The sequence below is a fragment of the Acanthochromis polyacanthus genome, chromosome 14 (genome assembly GCF_021347895.1).
Source record: "Acanthochromis polyacanthus isolate Apoly-LR-REF ecotype Palm Island chromosome 14, KAUST_Apoly_ChrSc, whole genome shotgun sequence".
Lineage (NCBI taxonomy): Eukaryota > Metazoa > Chordata > Actinopteri > Pomacentridae > Acanthochromis > Acanthochromis polyacanthus.
The window spans coordinates 24,778,512-24,803,615 of record NC_067126.1 but is presented as its reverse complement, the minus strand read 5'-3'; the positions used below and the strand labels follow the sequence as shown (position 1 = coordinate 24,803,615).

Sequence of the window (25,104 nt, the reverse complement as noted above, 5' to 3'; positions counted from 1 at the left end):
TGGTGGTGCATTGTTTCTCTTCGCCAGCTGCAGGAGGTAGACGTTGCGATGTTTGTTGTGTGTGTCAGATCTGGGCTTTGACCTCGAATCCTTCATCATTTGGCAATGCTGCGAGGCTGACGGGCTTAGGAAGAGGATGGGGTTGTATTCCAGCCGGGTACTTCTCCTCACCCGTCAGTGCCTCTAGTGCTTCATTCTCTGTGACATTAATCATCGTGCCTCCACTAGAATCATACATCTTTGCCGATTAGTGGCAACATGCTCCTTTACCAGGCTGTGGCGCTTAGGGTCTCTTTCACTGTCTCTTCCAGACTGTGTGTCAATAAACCCACAGTCTTATCTTGTTGTTACCTTGGCTAACATCCATCATTGTCTTGTCTCTAACTAACTGCATGGTGCCCACTATGTTGCGGTGCTGATGAATATGACTCAGCTTGCTTTGTATGTTTATAAGTATGTCAGTGTTAACAGCATTTAAGTCCTACATTAGCCCCATTTGGGATGATAGTACTCCATATGTTTATAATTCGGTCAAGTAGCATTTCCTATGCAAACCTCGAGGGAACAATTAAAACACTGATGCATTGCCTTTATCTGATGTCACCAATGGACATACAGACAGGAAACAAAGAGAAGAGAGGTGGGTAGGAGATGCAGCTACAGACAGTACCGTGTATATTTTGGTTATGTGGTAAGAGCACAAACCATTAGGCCGACAGGGCCTCCTTCAAAGGTATTTTTGTGATCTCACTTGTGCTTCTTGTCAGCATGGAAAGATAAAATGCTTGCCTGCTATGAACAAAACAAAACAGCAGAGCGATGTGGCGCCTTCATTTAAACACTGGTTTTATCTTTCCAGGGAGAAAGCCGGCGCCTACAGGGTCACAAAAACAACTTTAAAGATGCCACCTGCTGCTGAATAACAAATAGAAATTATTGTCTTCCTTTTGTGTAGGGAACACTTGTGAATAAATCATGAAGTAATGAACAGGGTGCTGAGGTCACAAATGGGGCTAGTCCATAAACTATTGTCTTACATGGGCTTAACATTGTCACATGAACAACATAACAGACTTTGGGTAAAAAAAGGAAAAGAATACACATAAATGAATGCATAGAACAGACTAGTATTGATTTATATGATTTTGACACAACAGGGAGATTGTTCAGACTAAAGTCAGCGTATGGTTTTAATGAGCATGAGGTTTAAAATGGTACTGAAATTACAAACCAACAGTAAACAATGGAAATATATGCAGTGTTGAGCTGGTTATTGTTCATTTCACAATGAGCAGCCCTTTGGCTCCTCACCTGTTCATTTTGACTTAATACATTTTCTAAAGTATTAATGCAGCCACTGAGCCATTAACCAGAGGAACCATCTGTGTCTAACTGGTTTATTATGAGAACATTGTTCCTGTCATTGTACCTCTAACACTGCACAATTTATACGGTTGCAGCAGCATCTGGTCACCGCGGTTTATTGTGAGCAACACGTAGACACACAGAGCTCATCTGTTATCTCATTAGCAACACTAATCCAAAAGGCTGCAGTTGTTCCTGGAAATAATGGAAACAGAAATCAGTTGATTGAAAAATTCAATTAGAGGATCATTCCATCCCAATTTCCTCTGCAATAAAAGAAATGGTCACTAATTTTCCTCAAAATGACCTTTGATACTGAGCTGCAAACATAGTCCTCTGTAGGAAATACATTGTTTAAAAGGAATACAGTGTACTACATCACAGTAGATAAACATTTCCTTAGTATCCAGTATGCCACAAGTCCTCTGCTATGCTCTTGTTCTGTGGTAACTGATGGCAGAAGGATTGAAACCTGAGTGAACATCCTTTTCTTTTCTTCAAAGAAATCATCATTGATTCCTTTGATGAGTTTTCAAAATCTAAAGTAATATCAAAATGGCCATGATTAAGAATGCAAGTTCTTGGTCATGTTGTTTTCTTCGTAGTCCTGAAATTTATCAGGCGTCATGTAAACACCATCCACCAGCCACATGTCAAATTAATCATTCAGCACAAAGAAACAATGAAATATTCCCTTCTTTTTGAGAGGGAAACTGATGCATAACTCCTCAAGTTCAACCTTTGCAGTGCTCTTCTTACTGCAAAATGCTTGCAAAATGTTTTAACAAGTTCTTTTGTTGCCTCCAGTGTCTGACTATGATTTTTGTACTGACACCTTGAGGCATAACTGTCTTTATTTTTGCTTCCATGTCAGACATCCCAGGCCTAAAAAAAATCAGAGTTTTTGTTTTAGAGGAGTGAAGATTTAAGATTGATTTCAGATAATGGTCAAGGTTAATTAGATTTTAGAAAATTGCACTTGGACTCAAATTCGATGTCCAGAGTGAGTCAAAGTATGTTCCTCTTGCCTTGTTGCAGCTCAACAAGACAAACTTTAGTTTTGAGAAATACTATTCTAAGTAGTTAAATAACCGACAAAAGACAACACCTGCTCCAGCTGACTTAACACTCAGTTCAATGAACAAGTTTTTTTTACACTGACCCAATATCGACTCTTACTGATCTTGTAGAAATAGCTGGAAACACTGGCCTGGGACAACAATGGAGCATGCATTTTGAAATATGCCTGCCATGTGCAACTGCCCTGATTTGCATGGATTGGTTCTTTGTTGATTTGACTGGATTCCATTTTGTTTTTTGCACTTTTGTTTGTCATTATTTGACTTAGATTACACCTATTCTGTTTTCCTATTATTTATTTCTTTTATTTCTTTTTTAATTATTATTATTTGAAGGGATTAACTGGTGCTTTGTTTCCTATTCTTTTGTTTCAGTAAAGGGACCCGGCAGAAAGTTAAGTCTGCCAACAGATCTTAAGACCGATCTTGGTACGGTAGGCGAAAGCCAGCAGTTTTCACTTGATTTTCTTTTGAGTCATTTAATTTCTGCTTTTGTCACGATTTCTAGGCTTTTATGTTGCCTTAGCTTTTTTTTTTTGTCTTCAAATTCTCACTCAAACTTTCTTCTTTCAGTTTCCTTGTCACACTCTTCTCTTGTTCAACTAGCCCATGAGACTGTCGGCCTGAAGTGTTCCTCCATTTTGCCCCTTTAATGTATTTTGATTTGATTTAAATCTTCTGTATTTATTTCTTCTACATTTTGCAAGTGTTTATAAAGGTGATTTGTAACTCATGCCCTCTCATGTAACTCAAATTTGAAGCTTTCTATCGCTTTATCATGATTGGACCATCTTCTGATTTTACACAACCTTTCCTTCATTGACAGCCTTGCTCTGCAGTGTTGGATCACTTGCTGCCTCTTTCATTGTAACTTGATCATTTCTTTCTCAAACAGTCTTCCCTACATTTTGACTTGATCATCTGCATTACAGATACTGAAGTGTCCCCCCTCCCCCATACATCTCTAACTGCTACATACCAATCACAATCTCAGGTTTCCCTTTGCTCTCCTTCTGCAGTGTCACACAGGCTGTCCCCTCTAAAAACCTCCGCTTCATTAACACAAAATGTGCCAGCGCCGGCTTATTTCTGTGGCTTGCCTCACTTATTAACTTTTCTTCATGTGACAGGTTTTAAAATGCTCTTTTTTTCAGCGATATTAAGAGCAAGGGAATTTATCAAAATTGGAAAAATTCAACTCTGAAGAGAAAAAATCCTTACTTTTGTTGCATCATCACACATTTAGTAGAACATTTTAAGCTCATTAAATTTTTTCCTGTGAGGTGCAAACATGCCCCTGAACGATGTATGCTGTCAGTAAAAAGGGTAAAAATAAATACTAAGTCATTTTCTAGCTTGGTAAAAGCCTCAGTATGAACCTCTTAGCAGCAGTGGGTTATGACAACAAAATATTTTAGTCAGAACACTCTGTTGCAGAGAATATTACCTAAATGTGTGCGTGTGTTCGTGTGTGTGCACTCTTGATGGGTATGTGCTCTAATCTGTGCGGTCGGGGAGCGTGCATGTGCCGTTCTCTCTATATCTCTCTATATCCCAGTTGCCTTTCAAATATTCCGAGATAAGACTCAGTTTGCTTCTTCGCTATTTTAAATTCACAATAACAAAACACAACACACAGCAGTGTCGACATGCGGCTGCCACATTAGTCGGTCCAGTATTGCTAGTTGTTTTCAATCCCTGTGCTGCCTCGGTCCATCCTACTGTGAAACTAGGTGAGTGTTGCACACAGAGTGGGTGGCACCCTGGAGTTTTTCATCTTCACTTTGAAATTGAATGACTTGTGCATCAACCAGCTGAGCAGGAGACTAGTTTTGACATGACAGATGTATGATCAGTCTTAAGTGGACGGAGAAAAGGGAACTCCGCTGTCTTGTGTTTTGACAGATTTACATAATGGTGTTTACCCTAATGCTTTATGAATTTCCTTGTCCGAGAATATCAGAGAGGGAAGGAAACAAAACAAGTGGAAAGCTTCGATCAGACCTTCCTGTCAGCCATGAATGCTTTTAACCTTGGTTTTACTGCTATGGGGATGTCATTAAAGAAAAGGGCACTGTTTTATTTACTCGTCTCTCCAGACAAGTGAGAATGAGAATTACCCAGGCATAGGTGTCGTGAAGCTGTTAATTACGGCTATCTTGGCAGCTTTTTGTCATTCAAACTACAGGCAAGAAGGAACACCAAGTCAACACCATCCTGCTTTTCTTTGTCTCATTAATCAGGTTTGGTTCTAAACTAATTATTTTGCTTACACACATCCACTTCCGCAAACACTGTACATTAAGTAAGGACAAAGCTTCCAACAAAATCACTCCCTGTGGGGAGGCCCTCTAAAGCTACCATTCCAGAAAGTAACAAGTGTTTACATGTCAGAAATGTCTGTAGATGGCTACGCAGCCCAACCAACTTAACAGAGCACTAATTTGCATTAGAATAAAGTAGCAGATATTGGAGTTTTTCCATTGCTTTTTTATGGCTTTGATCTTTTCTTGCAGCTTTGCCGGTAATGTCAAAAAAAGCTGCTGGCCTTAAAAAGAAATAAACAGTTTCTGCTAAAAACACGGTTTTCTGACAATTCACAAAGATAAAAAGACACAAAGTGGAGATGAAACAAGCCTGTTTTTTCATATCTCTACCCTGGCACAGACTGGATGAAGCTGCACTCACAGTTTTACTTTTCTTTCTTTGACCCCAGCATCTCCTTCTCCTCCCTGATCATACTTACTTCAAACCAATCTTTAACCCTTGGTCACTCATTCTTCCCTTTCCCCTCACGATCATCTTTCTAATTGAAAGTCTAATTTTTAACATCAGCTTGCTCCTCTTAAACTGCAAAAAATATCCATCTTCACAGGTCATGTAGTGTAATACTGATTTGGAGTATTAAGTCTGCATTTTCTTTATACAAATAAAAATAGTCTCCCAGTGGTTTATTTCAACTGTTCAACTCAACTATTTCCCCAAAACGGATTAAAATGCATTATACTCGAGAAATTCTCTCTTACTTTGATTTCATTGCTCATTATTAGACTAAATGACTTATGAATATGGATTACGCAGCAGTGGATTAGAACATGTTTGAAAGTTTACTTATTACCCTCTTTCTGTTGTTTGCTAATGCTGTGCCGTTGTTACAGATCATGTCAATGGACATTGCACTAGCCCCACCTCCCAGCCCTGCTCGGCGGGGAAGCCTCGCGTTCCGATGGGTCCCGAGGGGCCACGGCTTACCCGCAGAGGCCCTGGCCGACCACCCTTCCGCAAGGCCCAGTCCGCTGCTTGCATGGAGATCTCTTTGCCTGTGTCCCACACTGAAGGTGTGTGCTTGTCTTCCCAGCTCCCATCCCTTAACCTCTATAACATACCCTCCCTTCCAACAAGTGCATGCCATCCTTTCACCCTGCGGTAAGTGGATTGAGGCCTGACACATAGTTAACACAAGGCAAGCACATGCTAATGCAAGTTGGCAACACAAAAACTGGTATCATGAAGTCGTTAGTAGCAGACACTGAAGGGTAAACAAATCATTGGACTTTGAACAGTTTGCAGCTGCATTCACTTTTAAAATTTAATGATCTGTTGTTTGCTAAATCCCTTCCCCAAACAGTGATAGCACAATTACAGCTTAGCAACCTTAACCAGGCACTGCAGCACTTTCAAGCTTTAAATTTGTCTACACATTGGAGAGGTGATTGTGGTGGTGTTGGAACAGGAACAACAGATAGTAGTTTAGAGGGTGATGTCTTTTGTAACTGTTCCAAAATAAGCAAAATTGTAAGAAATGGATTTAACAGTGTGTCTCTCTGGTGTAACATAGGGTACAATTGTTAATGTGCCACAGTAGTTTGTACAGAAGTCACGACACTGGTTCTAGGGAGATTTGAGTTTTCACAAGTTAACAACCCCAATTCACAAAAAAGATGGATTTTCACCATATAGAACCATGAAAGACCCTTTGAAAAATTCTCCCTTTAAACAAGTTTGCTGAAAACATTAAAAGCCAGTTAAAGACGTTCACCAAAGCATACAGCTGGCCAGGGGCTAAAATAGACCAGAGCCACCTGGAGCTGGGCTAGTCCTCTATGTACTTAAATCACACTTTGTCTTCATTGTCCTTCAGTATCACACCGTGTCAACTTACCTGAAATTTGCACTGAATAAACAAATATAGACTGTTGCTTTGTTTGACTTTATTAAACAGCTAGAGGATCGATACAATATCCAAACTGAAAGAGGAACCGTGTGCAATTTACACTCATGGCACAGCAGTTGAAAGCATCAATTATTTCCTCTTCTGACAGGTCATCTGGTTGTAGCTAGTCTTATTAACTTAACCGCTTTTCTATAAGCATGCACTCAGTTTCTACAACAACTAACAACAATTTAATTATTGATTACAAAATTAGTGAGTCAAGCTCAGGAGTGGGATGAGATGCCGATATGTTTTTATTTTCAGTAAATATAGTTTCCTCTGGACAAACTTTTTTATTATGTATGAAGTGCATTGCTACAGAGATTCTACTTTTACTGCTTAGATATAGTAATATTTGGAGTACTGCAAGTATGAACTGATCTATTTAATTGCGTAAATATCAAATAGACCAACAAATATTCAGTCATATAATGAAAACACCATGTATTATGCTCAGCCTATCAGTTGCTGTAGATATTTTTATTGCAATTCAATACCAAAAAAAAGTTTTTATGCATGGCAGAAATATCAATGTTTCCTAAACCAGAAAGTATATGCAAATAATAATAGTAATAATGTAACATTCTGCCTAAAAGTCAATATAATGGAGTGTTCACAAATTCCAGTTTAACCCCTGGTGTTGTTACTAGCTTAACTAGCTTGCAAAAATGACTAAGAATGTAAAGCACTACGGTATGTCAGCCACCGTCATTATTGTTACAGTGAGCCTAGTACAATAGTAACAAGTGCAACAGCAAATAGAAGAGGCGATTGTACAGTTTTTAGAACATCCTCTCAAAATATAGACATTCATTTGTATCCTAAATACATATTTAAAAATTGCAGCTACACACTCCAGTAACTTGGGATCAGCCATCAAGTGTTGACATTAGGTTACCATATAAGTACCATGACTGCTGCTTTATATTTACACTAGTAGCAATTGCAGTGTTTATATTTGAACACGATTTTAAACTACTATTTCTGCAGCTTGCATTAGCATCACCTTACTACATTTGGACTACAGGTTCTGCTTCATTTGAATGCAAGAAAGAGCCCTTGCATTGTGTCCCTTAACACTGTTGCTTGTGTCAACCATGTCCCAGGCCTGAAGGTTGGCAAAATATCAAGTGATTTAATCAATTATTTCTTTACTTCTCCAGTACTGTTGGTTCTTGTTTTTTCTCCTCTGCACCAAAACATTTATTTTATTTGTATATACGTTGTAGCAGCACTGAAGGATTGTAACAAATCTGACAATATCTCTCACATTAAGTCATAGGACGGTGACGTGAAGTTAAATGTCTTTTTTCTGTTCTTTATTTTCTTGAAAAAGATTCTGGATATATTGCTTTTAGAAAATTAGGCAGTAGAACCGACATGAGGTTTAGGTAGTGTGGCCACACCTCCCGCTTTGTCATAATCCACAAAACTTATGTCTTTATGTGATTTTTATGTTTATAAGTCCATGTAATATCTCCACACTGAAATAATCTCTACATCTTTATTGCCATCTCAAATAGCCCTTTTCAGTATGCATACAGATAAACCAGGGGAATAATATGAGGCAATCGCATGACTTGCACCTCTGGCATTTTGACATTCTCATTGGCAAGTTTGATGTTTATTTTTCTTCCATTTGAACTCCCTTTTATTCACACTGTGACTCTGACTTATGCCATCTAAAAACAGACTGACCCAACAGAGGCTTCATATCACCATGATCAGTGTGGAAATGTGTGTGTGTATATGAGCTTTTGTGTGTGATAGAAAGGGAGTGTGTTTGTGCGTGTGTATTTGTGTCTTTTGGTGCTTCCATGGATATCTCCATAATATCAACTCTTATTCTGAATCTAGACAAACTTCAAAGGACTTTTATAAAACAGCTCTCGTATTTTCCACATTTATACATTGGTTTATCCCCCAAGATTTCATTATTATTGTAAAGGCAAAATTAGAAATGTTTCAGTCTTGTTGTTTGGTGTGTTTTTTCGTTCTGCTCTTATATGACAAGTGACAGCCAAAACAAAAGCATAAAAGCAGATAAATGAATATGCTGTCAAGTGAAGAGTAAAAATGACCCTCCCAGCGGGGCAATTTTGAGATACTGACCTCAGAAAACGGCACCAGACAAATGCTAAGATTGTACAACAACACCTAATTACACAATATGCATGAATCCTCGCACTTAGTCTGTCACTGCCAGGCGACAGACTTCAATGCAGGACGTCTGCTGTCTTTGAATAACAACAATCTCCTCCTCAGACAAAATTGAGATGCAAGTTTTTCATCTTAACAGGACTCCTGACATTTTCCCTGTTCAGTTGAACATTTTATTTATCTCGCCTACACGCAAAGCTACATGTTTTTGTTAGGTGAATAAAGCCACAGTTAAATATCACAGAGCGTGTTTGTGAGCTGAACTTTGCTGCCTTTTCAGTCTTTATAGTGACTCATATGGCTAGGTGACATTCTGAAGGGGTAACAAAGAAAAGTGGAGATGGAAAACATTGGTCAAACACGACTTCAGGTTTATGGGTAACATTTAAGTGGGTGATCCATAAAAAAACTGACTAAATGATGATTTGCCCTGGAGGCGGAGAAGTTGTCAGTGATCTAATTTAAAGTGCAGAGCAGATTTTGCACAGGCTGCCATGTGGGAGCAGATTTACATTTACATCAATTAAGGTCCTTATGATCATCGACAACTGCATTGTTTCATATAATGCTGATGCATTATGTAAACTATTGCCCCAAAGGAGAGCACGCTTCTTGAAAACGCTGGCTGGCCAGGTCAAGCACTAATGGTCTGCATTTGCTTTTAGTCAGGGCTCTTTCAGATTAACTGGAAGTATTAGTCAGGTCACGACATTCTAATCTCTCCATAGGAGACTCAACACTGTGACAGTTACCAAAATGTCACAGTTAGTGTAACCTCCCTGCACGAACATCACACAAAAAGTAACAGCACATCCTGGTAGCTACGAGTAAGATCATGCTCCAAGTTGCATTCCCTTCAGTGTCTATTAGTTAGTGTTGCACAAATCTTAGAGTTTGAACATGAACTCTGGTGCCAACTATAAACTCTGGAAAAAGAAGCACATGAAGTGTGGTGCGGTGCTGTTTGTTGAGTCACAGTTGACCCCTTTACATCAATTCTGCAATTAGATTCAAGCTGCCATCTTCAACCACCTCATTATACAACAGTGACCTGGAACCAAGAGGGAAGCAGTTTTTCATTAGCATAAGCTGAATGTTTTATTAAAGTCACTGCCTGGGCTACAGGTGCATTATCATCCAGACCAGTGCAGACGATGGTGGAAATCTTTTCCACAGTTGATTTCATGCATCTCTGGCTTCTGAAAATATTCATAAGAAACTGTCTGACAGACATTTTTGAGTAACTTACTATGAAACTTGGTCGTAGTGTGTGTTTGGGCATGATTAGCAAGGCCATGTTACCTCATTTTCCCTTCCAATTGGGAGATGTGAGATGATTATTAATCTTGGCTGGAACACACTTTCCATCTTTTATTAATTTAAGTTTTACATTAAAATAAAGGCAAAGAGTTCAAAAACCAATTGCAGGAAATTCAACGCCAAAAACTAAATCAATAAATGAATACATTTCCAGGGTGATTTCTTTGCCTCCCTGAGTACTGTTTGTTGAAAGCTAGCGGAGTCAAATACAAGAACTCTGCATCTCCCCTCTGGCAAGAAGCACTTCACCGTCTGTCTCAGGGACAGTCTCGCTTAGCCAGCCCATTCTGTAGTACATCCAAGGGATAACCACCTCGCCTCTGTGTGCCACAGTGGTAAACAGTGTCCTCCTGCTCTCTTAGTCCTGAAATATCATCAGGAGTAGGGCTCTGGCTGTAATCAGCCTTCAGTGAGCGTCACAGCATCCAAAATTTGACATGGCATGACAAGAGAGTCTTTTGCAGCAATTGCGTCTATGCCACAAAATGTTGTGAGGTAGTTTAAAGGAAGATAGCCTTAGTTCACTTTCGTCATTGTTGTTTTTCAGTCTTTACACATCATATTGCATTAAATCCACGGTATTTCATTTGACTCCATTAAATATGTAATTTGATGCTCCTGTGTTTCAAAGGCATCGTTGGCTAGCCAGATTCAACACTGTCGCTGAATAAATCGTTCCCAGTCTGGATACACTACCAGCTTTCCTCTTGTGCCACCCTCTGAAATGTCAAAATGTCAGCTTGGTGCACGAGATATTACATAATCTAATAGGCAGCTTGCCGTGAAGTTTGCTGTGCGCACTTCATGCTTCCAACTCTTTCGTACTGTGTGCCGCAATGAATAATGTACCCACCACTTGAAAACTGCAATGGCTTTAGAACAATATTAAAGATATTGTTTGGTGATTTTGGACTTTGACAGAGCAATAACTTGAGTGAAGATTAAAGTGACTGAGACCCTTTTGCAAATTTGAATCCATCAAAACATGCTGACAGGATGGTGCACAAAGTACAGAACCATTAGTGTTAATTGTGTTGTTTTGTGTGTGAGCACTACAGTTTTTTATTTTGGCTAGATGTATTCTAGTTGCATAACTTACTAAGAGCATGTGGTAGGGAGAAAATAAGAGTGTAAATCTAGAATAGCTGTAGCAGCATTAATGCGTGTTTATCATGCAGGAACAGTCACTTTCGTCTGCAGACCTTAGCATATTCGCTATCTGTTACCTACCTTTGGCACTGTTGTTTATCAGTTGCACTGGGCTACCACAGTGAAGAGCCAGCAGGATCACTGGAATAATTAAAGGTCAACAAGCAGTGCGAGAAATGAGGCCGATGTTAATGAGGCCTACATGCCAGGCAAGAAGACAGAGGAGGGAAATGGCAGGGGAAGCCAGGCTCAATGTACAGTAAGCATTTCCATACCTCCCATCTCGGTTTGGCAGCACGCCTATTAAATATTAATGACACAATTCTATGGTGCTGTTGAAATAATCTGTGGACACGGTGAGACAGTTGTCAGTGGTTGTTTAAGAAGAGGGAAATCCAAGAGTGAGAGTGTTTTCGGTTGATTTATTTGTTAATGTGTAGCGAGCATAGACTGTATATATAATGGATGTAGCATCTGGCTCCAGAATTGAAGCCAACACGGAAGTGTCAAAAACTTGCAATATCACACCGTCCGCTAGGGCTGGCTCCAAAAAGCTTTTTCTCTATAGACCCCAATTCATTTTTGGAAAAAATAAAATTTGATAGACTGATGTTCTACAGCTCAGGATTTTTTCCTGTTAGTTTTCATGGTCAAAATGAGAGATCAGGTGGCCGATCTTAAAATAAATCAATACTGAATTTTAAATAAATCGTTAAAGTTGGTGGAGCCAGGGGGCGTGGCTATACTTGATAGACAGCAACAGAAGCCTCTGCGGCAAAACGTGGGCGGGATAAGAGAGTTCTCAGCCAATCCTGCCCCTAGTTGCTCTCCGGTCCAGTCTGTTTGATGACGCTTTTTACGTCACTGGCTCCAAAAAATCCAAAACGGCGACCAGGAAGTAGCAAAATCCGGGCTTCGTTTTCTCGTTTCAACGGGTGACGTCACGGTTAGTTTACGCCTGGTAGCGAGGAGGTGTCGTTTCCCTGAGTGTAACCCTGGAAAAACCCTCATACAGCACAATAGTGTCCAATACAATGCACAAATTTCACAAGTATAAGAAATAATGTGAAACTATATTTTTCTGAGAACATAAAGCTGAGCAGTAGAACTGTTACAATTATTAACTTACTCATTTTGAGGTCAAAGATTTCTCAGTTGCCAATTTAATAAACAATCGAATCAATCGGGTGCAGCTATTTATATGTGGTCATTTGTATCAAAGTGAAAAATAATAATAATTTTGTTCAGTCTTTGGCATTGCATAGATATGAAAATAGGAGTTGAACATAGTCTCTAAGTTTCTGTCTTTGTGTGTGAGTGTATGTGCACGTACTACTGTATAAGTCTTGCACTTTGTCTGTGTCGCGACTTCAGATTGTCTGCCTTGCCTTATCATCTCCCTGGCACTGCCTCACCTGCCTCAAGCTCCCTGTAAGGGCCTCCCAGTAATCCCTGTGTCCTGTCAGAGTACCACTGTGCCTGACTTTCATTAGCCAGCACCCCACAGGCTCTGTCACACAGCGTAAACACACCCCAGCGACACACGGCAAAATCGAGCTGCTGCTTCCCAGACTCACAGCAGAGGGCTATTTTGTCTTTGTGGTTGCTAGCAGCATTGCACAGCATTGTTGTCGGGATATCAGACTTTTGCCTAACAACAAAAAAATATATTGAAACAGCTCCGATACTGTGGAAAACAAGAAAATAACAACCACCACCAAGCCGAGGATATAATTCTTGACATCCTCGGCTTCGTAGCACCTTCTGTTCGGAGTCAGCTTTGTACTGAATTGACTCCTTGTGCCTGTTTTATAACCAGTTTGCAAACTGGGATCCACTCCACAAGTTTTTGCACTTGTTGCAGTGTCAAAGAAAGCAGTATCAGAATTTCAGGTTGTCGTGCAACAGTGCTGTACAGTAGCTCTCTATCGACCACACTGGACTGCATGTAGGAATGCCATATCAGAGTTGCTCATCACATTTGAAGCGTAGAAAACCCGCTTCTCTTGCCAACAACGTTTATTTTAGCAGATGGTGCTGGAAAGGGGTTCATAGAGGAGATGGATATGCGAGTAAAGGTTGTGTGGCCACCAGAAACGTAGCCGAGTGGCCTCCTTTTCAGTCGCACTCTCTCTGTCTTTGTATATATTTGAAGCAATCTCTCCACGCTCAGTTGCATCTTTCTCTCTTTCCCTTTCTGTCATTCTCTGGTGCTGCTGTTCATCTGTCCGTCTCGTCTGTTCCTTGGCTCGGTATGCCTACACTTGTGTGTATGTGTGTGCATGTGTTTCTTTGGGGTCTTGGCGGGGTGTGGATTTGTTCTGTGGGGTTCATGTTGTGGGGGATAAGTAGGGCATGCATCCAGGAGGGCAATGCTTCAGCAGTTACACGGAGTCACTATGTACTCCCACGACGAGCACCACACCACCGCCTCCTACTGCTGGAGTGAGAGAGGTAAGGGGGCTTCGGCCACGAACATATCAACTGCTGTCCTCCTGACTACTTTACGTTCGTCCGTCCGTCCGTCAGTCAGTCAGAATGTCAGTCCGTCCTGTGGCCCTGTCTCTGAAACACACCGAAAAGTGCCTGCTCCTGTCCTCGAATGTATATAGAAGTGGGGCGATGCTATCTTTGTAGCAGTGTATAGTGAACGTTTTGCAGGCAACATACTTTTTGACATATAGCACATTGTATGGTCAGCAAGTGCTCATAAATATTGGATGTATCTCTCTCTTTTTTTTTTTTTTAGCCTGTGTAGGTTTTTTTGCTTGACAATTAAAAATTAAACAATGTGACATACAAATAAGCAAATTAACAGAAGCGAGTTTGCAGCTGCCATCCTATCATTAGGCTTTTAGGTTGTTTTTTTTGTTTCAGAACTGGTTAAACACACAGATGAATTGATAAAACAGGATTGCTTGGTAGTTTTTGTTCTCTAAATACTTTCAAGTGCTGTTCAAAAATGCATCCATTGAGCATTGGTTAAGATTTAATTCGTCTTAGCTTGATGTGTGTACACCGGGCTTTGCAGCCATCTGCAGTTGCTGTTACATAAAGTCTACACTTTGTGTAACATTAGGCTGGAAATGCAGGACTGCACACTTCCTGGCTCTGAATAATTCAGAAATGCAGCAATACAGAAATACTTTCATGATGGAGGCTTTAAGTACACAATGGAGGACCTGAATGTGTAGCACTCAAATGGAGTCAAGAGGGTTTTGAATGGGGTGCAACTGCTAGTGTGTATGTGGGCGTGTATATGTGTGTTTCTGTGTGCGTGTGCGTGTGCGTGTGTGTGTGTGTGCATCATTGTGAGAGTTTGCCACCTGGCAACTAAGTAGAATCTTGTAAGTAAAACCAGTACAATCTCTGTAAACTAAGACATAATTGTGTGTGTGTGTGTTCAGGATGTGGTGTGACACTGTTTCTGTCCAGCTGTCTCTTTGTAATGATTGATCACTTTCCTTCCAAGTGTATCACATCTGTTCAGTGGCATTTTTGTCCCAATGTTTTATATGATGCACAATCTGGAAAAAAATGACTATTTTTGACTTTTCCAAAAATATTTGTGTTCTGCGCACATTATCACTTTCTCCTTACTTTATGCTCTTTTTTTCTTTTTAACTGCGTGTCCTCTCATACCTCTACTCTTTCTCGCCATGTTGCTGTTCTCTTACCACTCTTTTACTGTTGCCATACTTTCCTACCCTTCAACACTTTCTCGTTCTCTCTTTCTTTTGTCATTGCTTCCCGTCTCTCTCCTCTTGCATTGTTTGGGCCTGTGCCGTGCCTCTGTGTTTGGCGGCTATAGAGAGTCGTGAAAACTCCTTCAGCCGCTCGCGCAGTTCCAGTGTGTCCAGCATTGACCGGGACACCAAAGAGGCCGTCACCACACTGCAGTTTGGAGAGTCCTATGGGCGCAAGAGTGACGCCCTGCCCACCCCATGTCTGTGGGTGGGCACTAGCTTAGGTGTGGTCCTGCTCATCCCAATGTCAATTCCCACCGACCAGGAGGAGAGGATGGAGGAGCCGGTCACCATTGGTCCTAGCGGTAAGTACCAGTGAGACTGGGTTTTGTCACAAAAATGTCATAAACCTTAGAAAGTTTTTTTGTCACTTTAATCAGAGTTGTTTGCACAGTTTTCCTGCACCAACAGTGATTATTACCAACATTTCTCATGTGCTCAGATTTGGTTTTACCATCTAAAGTAGTGTTTTATTTTAAGCTGCCGTATTTACGATCTCTTTAGTGCCTGCTTGTTACTCTGCCATGGCAATATTTTTACAGGGTTCTCTGATCTCAGCAATATTTGGTGGATTTTGATGATTGTCACAACTCTAAAAATAAAATCAAAAGCTTTTCGACACCCTAAATCAACTTAATTAATACATAAAAGAGCATAAGTTACTTAGCTTTGTAATGACAAAATCAAGACAAAAGATGTCAAAGGTGTAAAAAAGTTAAAATGTTGAGAATACAGGCATTTAAAATAATGAAATAAAATCTAAATATGTCATCAGTTAGTGCTTATTTCAATCATAGTAGTGTGTAGAATCTCCCCTTGTCTCAAGCCAAGTATAAAGTAGAATTGAATTAACTCATGTAGATTACACATATTCCTCAGTTTTCCCATTTTCTGCACACCTTGTTCAAACATGACTTTTCTGTATTTTATAAGTTATCAGAGTATAACAAGAGATGTTTATTGTTATAGTGTATATGTTTTTGTCATATTAATGTTAAAAAAAATCTCTTATTTTAACGATAAACTTCTCACATTATGCTGTGATACAGATCTGGTTTTTTTTCTTTCTAGTGTGGCAGCAATACGCTTCCAAAACAAACCCAATCATCTGCATCACATTTAGATTTTAGACCATGTCCCTTTTATTAAATGTTTCTGCTAATGTGTGGATTTGATACTGTGATAATAGATATTTATGCTCCACGCGACAGGCAAAAAGCCTCCTGTGAACTTTTAATCTTTGAATTTGTTGACTGAAAACATAATGAATGAACGATCTCAATTTCCCTGTTGTTTAACACTTTGTCATTAAACTTCTACAGCAGGGCTCCATGAGAATGAACTGAATATTAAATGAAGCCTCTTTAAACTGCAGGCCTAACTCAAAATAATAAAAAATGTCCAGATTACGTGTGTTCCCATCTTTAACTATTTCACATTTGACAACGATTCATTCAGCTTTTAACCTCATAAGAGTGACTAATGTTCCAAACTTTAAACAAACTTTAGACCACTGTGGCAGCACAACAAGATGGAAACACAATATCAAGTTTGTGTGATGAATTCGGTCTGAGGATGGCTTGTCGATACAAGTGCTTTCTTATTACACATTGTCTCATCCCTCATAATATTTGTAGAGTTATTACTGAGAACACCTGTAAAGTAAAAATGATTTTCGGAATAGCAAAGTTTGTTTCCAACAACTACAACGATGCTAGACCAAAATGCTCAAAATGCAATAATTAAACATTTCTAATCAAGAGATAATGTGATTCTTTTTTATGTTGCTATGACGTGAGTTATCTATGTAAAAAATAAATATGTAAATATACAATACCCTCACATTGAAAACCAGGACACTCATCTCTGTAAAATTATCTTTCATCCGTATTCCACTTCAAATGTCTGTAACTGACACAAAAGGTCTATTTAGACATCAGGGGAAATGCCATGTTGTTGCAGAGCAAAGCTTTTAAAATAAGAGCAGGTAATTTCCTGAGGAATAAAGTGCACTGTGTTAAGCTGTGCAAACAACATTTGGTCTTACTCATACTTAAAAAGCTTCTGAGACCTAATTTGTTTCAATTAGGTGGAATTTGTCATCATGGAAAACTTTGATGAGAATTTGCTGTGCGCGACTTGCAAAATACTTCCTTCTGTACTCAAGAGTAAGGATAGATTTGCAGCCCCATTGTTTTTGCCATCTGACTAAATACAACAAAGCTATTCATACATCCATTACTAATCCAGAAACCCCGTGCCATGTGGAGAAAAAAGGTTTCCTGCTCAAAGTAAAAACGCCCAAAATCCAGGCCCTTTGATGCAGCGGTGGTTCTCCTGAGACAGAATGTACAAGAAGAAAGCTTATTACTGGAGAGTCATAGATTCAGCTTCATTGTAGGACAGAAATGCAAGTATTGTTAAAACCTCCCTGTGTGTTCTTGAAGTGCAGCTGTGAATTTCCAATAGCTCGTGGATAAATTTATACAGACCAAATGTTGTCTTTAAAAAAATAATATCAGTGTGCTCTGGTGTATGTGTTACAGCTAACGAAAGATAACACGTTATACTAGGCTCAGAATATGAATATGTGAATGTTTGTGATTGTTTAACCCTCTGAACCCGCTGGTGGGTTTGAAAGGCTTGTACTTTTTACAGAACTGCCAAAATTACACCTTTTATCACAGCCAGAAACCGTAAAAGCAGAAAGACTAGTTGGACTTTCAATTTACTGACAGTCCTTGAACTGCTCATCTGTGACATGCCATTGTGTGAGTAGTAAAATATCTATAGAATGTGCAGTCACTATTTCTATCGGATTTCGGAAATGCATATAGGCACTGTAAGCTGCACAATTGTCCATAGGTGTGAATGTGACGTGCATTTTTGTCTCTATATGTTGCCCTTTGATAGACTGGCGACCTGTCCAGGCTGTCTCCTGCCTTTAGCTAAAGTCAGGGATAGACTCCAGCCCCCTTGTGACCCGAATGAGGATTAAGCAGTGTATAGATAATGGATGGATGGACATAGGCACTTGGAAAAATACTGTACATATTGATTCCCAGAGTCCTTTTTTTTATTTTTTTTTATTTTTTACATTTTTGTAAAATAGTGAGTCAAGAAAATTCAGCATTCAATGTTTGTTTGTTTTTTTTAAAAATCTGATTTACTTCACCTTAACTGTGTTATGTTGACTTTTTCAGCTCTCTCTACTTCTAGTCATGGCTCTCCTGTTTCCATAGCGATGCACGATTTTATATTACAGTGAAAAAATGAGCTTGAGTTAAAATGTGACGCAAGTGAAAAACGGCCCGAAACTGCTTGTGGGTTCAGAGGGTTATCTACCATCACCCATTTATACTGACATTCTCCATGTCAATTAACTTTATATGACAAAACACATTTGATATTTTCAATGGAGATAAGTGAGCAGATATTTTGGATCCAGCACCTTCTTGGCCTCTCATAGTGATGCTGTTGATTTCAAAAGTTTAGTCTTTCCTCTTGACTCTACCCAAACACTCCTAGGAGCGGTCCTCATGCTGAAGGGCTCTGTGTTGCGCTTTGCCTTCCTGGACCTCGTGGGAGCTCTCATTCAGAGTCCCTACGAGGTTTGGCGAGACCTCAACGCCCCCGAGGACCCTGACCGACCGCGAAGGCGCAAGTTGGTCCACTTCTCACCATCATCTTCCCAAGACGCCTGCGGAGACGGGCATTTGGCAGTGGTTTGCTCTGAGAGGCAGGCCAAGGTTTTCTTAATGCCCTCGCAGTCTTGCCTCTTTGTCCACAACATCACAGAGTCATCCTTTGTACTGCGAGCCGATGTGGTGTCTGTGTGTAACAGTGTGTGCCTCGCCTGCTTCTGTGCTAACGGGCACGTCATGACGCTCAGGTATGACCACTCATCAGAGTTCTGCATGTGTGTCTTACATTTGATTGACTTAGTAGGTGCTTGTGTTGAAACTAGTGTTTTGAGCTGAAGTTTTCACGATATACTTCAACTTGTCTTTCTGTGCTAGTGGGTGTTTTTGTCTGCAGGTTTTGGCCTACACAAGAACTACACAAATAATTCAAAAATAATTGATTCACAATTAAGTAATTAAGTAGACTTGGTTAAGGGTGCACTGACCTTTTGCATGTAGAGTGCTTTCTCTGATGCATCAAGTAAACTATGTCCACGTCACAGATAAACATCAGTAAGAACATGACAGACTATAATTATTTAATTTTACCATGCAATGACTAAAATTCAGCTTTTTTTTTCTTGTTTTTTTTTTCTTCCAAAATACACCTCGGGGTACAGATGAGAATGCTTTCAGTGCCAGTGACACATGACTGCATGTAGAGAAAACTCCATTGTACTTGGCTGGAAGCTAATTGGTGGCACCAGTTGTCTGGTTTTATTTATACCTCTAAGAATACAGTTTGATGTCATGTGATCAGACGGGCGTTTTATTTATAGCTGTAAGAGATTCACTGTAAGACCGAAGGAAGCTTTCCATCCATCAAACGTTAACTAATTAACTGTTGTTGCTTTTTTATTTATTTTATGTTTTTTTTAACAAAAAATTGGATGGAAAATAAATATATATAATTGTTTGGCAAAACGTGACTCTGACATGTGGTGTGGTTAACATGCAGGGTATAGGTGACCTCATAAAAACATGTCTGATTTGTCTTTCACTCTCCTCCTTCTGCCCACAGTTTGCCCAGCTTAAGGCCACTGATGGATGTTAATTACCTGCCTCTGACAGACATGCGCATTGCAAGAACCTTCTGCTTCACCAACGGGGGGCAGGCACTATATCTCAGCTCCCCCACAGAGATCCAGAGAATCACATACAGCCAGGAGATGTGTGACAACCTGCAGGTCAGCGCTGCAGTTTGTGTGTGCATCCTGTCTATCTATGCATCAGTCTATCTGTGACACGCAGCATCTATTTTACACTTATTTGGTTTTATGAATCCCCTGCCTTCACCCTGAGTCAGATGGGATAGGCCCCAGCTACGACCCTAATGAGGTTTAAGTGGTGTATAGATGATGGATGGATGGTTTTATGAATGACTTTCATGCATGTGTTGATGTAAAAATAAAGATCTTTCCAATTTTGCATCTGTGTGTGTGACCAAAAACATTTGCTTGACTGACAATTTGGATTATCTCGCATTTTGGTTCTGAGGTCAGAAAAGTATTGGTGCGGTAAATAAGCATGGGCCATTATGCCCACCCTTGTTGACACTCAGAGCTGACAGAAGCCATTGAAGTGAAATTTCACACTTATCATATGTGGTATGAACCCTGCTGGGTTCAATATGGATATGGTATTACAGTGTGTTTGTGTGCGCATACACGCACGGTCATATTCACATCCATAGATGCTTATTCCTACGTCCCATCAGCACACTACTGATAGTCATGTCTGTGGAGCCACTAATGTGATGCTGCCATAGTGCCATCTACAGGCAACACTGGTTTTTGTTTGTTGGTTCTGGTTCACCCCAGTTATGGGGGAAAGTAGTCTGTGTATGTAGTAAAATTTCAGTCAGACCAGCTTTGTCAAACGGTTATGGTTGACCCATAAACAGGCTATATTCCCCGAGGCAGCAGTCATGGATTCGAATCCAGCCCATGGCCATTTACTGCATGTCATTCCCCTACTCTTCTACCCACGTTTCCTGTCTCTCTCTCCACTGTCCTATACATAATGCAGGAAGAAATGGTCAAAAAATAACTTTATCAAACGTTTGTTTTGGTAGTAATGCAGTTTTCGTAAAGGTCATAAAAGTAACTGACAGCAAAGATAAGTGTGATGCTCTGCCTCTGACTCTCTTCAGTGTTTACTGCTGTGTGAGCACTCAATTATGGCATTATATCTCTTGTGCAATGGCCAAGATTTTGTTGCTTTCATTCATTGCAGGAAATGCTGGGAGAGCTGTTTACACCTATAGAAACACCGGAAGCCCAGAACAGAGGATTTTTGAAGGGCTTCTTTGGAGGAAATGCCCACACCTTCGACAGAGAAGAGCTTTGTGCGTTTTCTTAAATTTTTTTTTGTTTTTTTTGTTTGTTTTGTTTTGTTAATAATAAACAACAAGATATAAATGATTAGAGCCTTCAAAGGTTAACCTTACAGTTGCAGTAAAAATGCCACAGCCATTATCCCATTTACGAGCCTAATCTCTAAAACGCTGTCATTTTCTCTGCTTCTTTTTTCACCTGATGTTGTCGACAGTTGGTGAGGCAGCAGCTGGTAAGGCTTCTCGGAGTCTGGCGCAGCACATCCCTGGGCAGGGAGGGGTGGAGGGCATGAAGGTTGCAGCGAGCGGAGCGGTGGGCGAGCTGGCACGGGCTCGTATCGCTCTGGATGAGAGAGGCCAGCGGCTGGGGGAGCTGGAGGAACGAACCGCCCTGATGATGACCAGTGCAGAGACCTTCTCCAAACACGCTCATGAGGTGAAATCAAGGCCACAAATTTATGCTCAAAGCTGTTTAAAAATGTGCAAATGGATACTTTTAAAAGTTAAGATATTCATTGAAAATGTTTTTACTAAAACTTGATAAAATAATTGTTTGATTGTCTTTTCATGTTAGTTTTCACAGTGTTAAGGAATATGAATTTGTTTTACCACCATTAAAGCTGAAATATGCGTTAAATTCCCCTTAAAAGAAAGAGAAGCTTCACTGTTCTCAGAAAATTCGCCTTACATCATTTTCATGGCAGTGCACAATATTACTAGCAATTAAATGTAACTTATTTACTCTTACCCTACCACACTGAGGTTTCAAAATGGTGCATACAACAGTTAAAAAAGCTGTGTGATTTCAAAGAAATCTGCTCCAGCAGGCGATGAAGGTGTGATAACCTTTTGTTCCTCATCAACAACAGAATGTGATTTTTGTCTTTCTACAGCTGATGCTGAAGTGCAAGGACAAGAAGTGGTACCAGTTCTAATAGCAGGACGGAGGGCTGAGGCTGCCCTTGGACTGCTGGGAACTTTATGCCGCAACGGGACTTTCACTTAAAAAATGAAAGCAATTAACAGAGCGACACAAGAGTGACTTTGTCTTTATGGCTTCTGACTATACAGCACTGTCACATTGCTGAATGACGAGGACGGGCGAGTGCCTCGTCTAGACAGGCAATGATGAGGACAGAGGGAGAATGGCGGCATTTGAAAGTCTGAAGATGGAACTGGAAAAATCCGACATGTTTGCGTGTGTGTGTGTGTGAGTGGCTGTTTGTCTGAGTGTGAGCTTGTGTGGTTGGATTTTCTGGACCTTACTGTGTAGATACTCAAAAGTTAAGAAACCAACAAGAAATGCATGAACCAACAATGGATGACTATTAAAAATATACAACTGCCATATTAAAAAGCAGCATGCTACTTTAACAGGAGATTCAAAAATAATTAAAAAAAAAGTTTTATTTATGATGTAAGCCAACAACAGAAACTATGAAAAACTTTATATTTTTTGAGATATTGACAAAAACTATATATAAAAAGGGAAATGTATACCTGCATTGCTATTAAGCCAAAACTTGTGTTACTTTCCCTTTTTTATTTTTCTTTTTTAGTTGACTTCGTTTTCTTTCTTAGTCTCAGCAAATATTACTTGATACAATATAAATGCACATAGTTAACTTTCTCTTCACACACTTAGAATAATGCTAAAACTTTGTTCTTACTTCAATTACTCTGGGCTGCACAGTGCAAATATAAATCAGTAGTATTAACACTTTAACTCTACACAGTCTAATCACACTGATCTATTTTCACTTTTCGGCTGCTGCTACTTACAAAAGCATTAAATGATGATGAGGGATATCTCACCTCCTCAACTGCAGTTGTATGAAAACAGAGATTGGAGAGATTGGTGTTAGATGTAAGCCAATGCTGAGAGATACAGGCATATTCTGAACAGTGTGTTTATATCTATAATATAAACTTGTATACTATTCACGTGCCATAGAAAACAAAATGGATGAGTCCACTCACTGCAAACTAACTAATAAAGAGCTAATAAGTGGTAGTCATCACAGTTTCCCTGTTAATCACAACAGGTGAGGCATGACACTTGGAGGTGGTCGTAGAGGGCATATATCAAAGCTAAACAAGTCTGTTTTCTTTATGAAAAGCAAAATATGAGGGTGTTTTTATTTACTTTACTTGATTGTCACTGGATCACCATTTGAGTCTTTAGCTGCCTTTGTCAGACGTACGAGTTTAGTGAGCCATTAGGTCGTGTGTGTGTGAGTGAGAGAGAGAAAGAGTGCCACAAATGTTAAATCGGACTCTTTCTCTGCCAAAGCAATCAAAAATGAATGACACCCTCCCATCTCTCTCCACCTCAGTCTTGTGGTTTGTGCATTTTCAGCGTTAAACCCGAGCAGTCCTCTTTTCATAATGGCAGACGATACCCATAATGACTCACTGTCTGTGTGACGGGAGAATGAAGAGGAGTTGGAATCACATCTGTTTAATCACTACCGACTCCCTTGTGAGTTGTTTAATGGTTCAGGAGAAGTAACAGTATTTTTTTCTTAGTGATGTTCAGATGTTGAGTCAGTGAAGAAACTATGTACATGTGTAAAACATTTGCGGCAATTTCAACTGAAGGCAAATATGTTTTTTTTTCAATATTGTTCTTGATGACTATGATATCCTTGTGTCGCAGTCCTATATTTGATGGTAATGGCCTCTTAACTGAAGGCTCTTGTATTTTAAAATCAGCAAATGTTTCATGATACATGGTTGTGTATCATATTGTGATTGTGTTGTATGTCAGTGGGTAGCCATGCAACACGGACAAACAGCATTAAGTGAGGAGGATGTTTTGTACTTGTGTATTTGTCTGTATTTTGAACTGATCTGAAAATCAAATGGAGGCTTATCGAAATCCATCTCTCACAGATTAGGCCTTTACGCACCTGAGCATCAACACACATGAAGTACTACGCCTTGATCATGTTGACATTGCTCCCGCATAAATAGGCACAGCGACACACTCGAAGCTTAAAAGAATTACAGACACAAGTGAGTCTGCATTGCTAGTCATTTCTGCCTGCTTTCTGTCAGGCTGCTGAGACATTCCTTAGGCTTGGACGGCCTTCAAACCCATTTATAATAAAACTCAGTTCACCTGAAATCCTAAAGCCGAGCCCCACGGAATTCAGGAATTGCACATGATTTGATTCAATAGGGTGTCTTAAACATGTCAAAACAGTAATAATGATACATTTCTCTCCTATCTCTGTACCGTCAATGAGATTTGTGTTCAGTGCAGTTCTTTCAATGGCAGAGAAAACACACAAAAAAGAAAACAAAAAAACAAAACCAAAATAAAATTTAAAAAAATCTGACTTCTGCTGACAGGGTGTTTTGTTAGTATGTTTTCGGTTTGTATGTTTTCAGTTTTTATATTAATTGTACAGTTCAAATTGGGTGAACGGTGAAACAAAAAATGATAAAAGATATTCTTGGGATATTTTCTCTGTATATGTTGTACCTGTTACTGCTGGTACTGTATCTGGTATTCTGGCTCTGTCTAAATCACTGGAACTATGTAGTTCTTCATGCTGTAGTATGCTGAAAAGGCATTTATTTGGTTTTCTCAATGATGGCAGCAAAGTTTGTCTTATTTAAATGGATTCTACCACTTTTTGTTCTTCTTGATATTATACTAGTGTAATAGAAATTACTTGACAAAAAAAGATCTGAAAATATGTTGATGCAAAAGCAAACTGAAATAAACATTGATTGATGTACACAGCTGAGAGCTCTGCTTCACTGGTCCCTAACCAGAATCAACTTTTGCCATTTTTGTTGAATGGATGACATGTTTCCTACTGAATGCAAAGCGATTTTTTGTTCATGTGGGATTCCTCATATATAGGGCTTCACATACATGACCATTATTCTCTCTCATCAATGAGCCATGACACAGCATGATTTTATTAGAATTATAGTAACCGTCACTTTAACCTCTTTGGGGTACATATACACATCATTTATTATTTTTCATTCTGTAACTCTTCCCAAAACTGTGCCTAGAGTTCCACCGTTTTCCATT

The 25,104-nt window shown here is 39.7% G+C and overlaps 1 protein-coding gene across 22 annotated transcripts in view; it reads left to right on the top strand.

Moving 5' to 3' along the window:
* The window catches only part of stxbp5l (syntaxin binding protein 5L), a 156,696-nt gene extending 131,893 nt beyond the window's left edge, over positions 1-24,803 (top strand). For 6 of the 22 annotated variants that reach the window (XM_051959326.1, XM_051959324.1, XM_051959335.1 and 3 more), the window contains 9 exons: positions 2,820-2,873; positions 5,603-5,782; positions 13,636-13,740; positions 15,098-15,337; positions 18,561-18,924; positions 19,737-19,902; positions 20,951-21,062; positions 21,266-21,486; positions 21,944-24,803. In XM_051959326.1, the coding sequence (XP_051815286.1) occupies positions 2,820-2,873; positions 5,603-5,782; positions 13,636-13,740; positions 15,098-15,337; positions 18,561-18,924; positions 19,737-19,902; positions 20,951-21,062; positions 21,266-21,486; positions 21,944-21,985 (1,484 nt within the window). In that variant the 3' untranslated portion in view covers positions 21,986-24,803. The remainder of the gene's footprint in view (positions 1-2,819; positions 2,874-5,602; positions 5,783-13,635; positions 13,741-15,097; positions 15,338-18,560; positions 18,925-19,736; positions 19,903-20,950; positions 21,063-21,265; positions 21,487-21,943) is intronic. The other 16 variants (XM_051959330.1, XM_051959328.1, XM_051959336.1 and 13 more) reach the window with 7 other exon arrangements.
* The last annotated feature ends 301 nt before the right edge of the window (positions 24,804-25,104 follow it).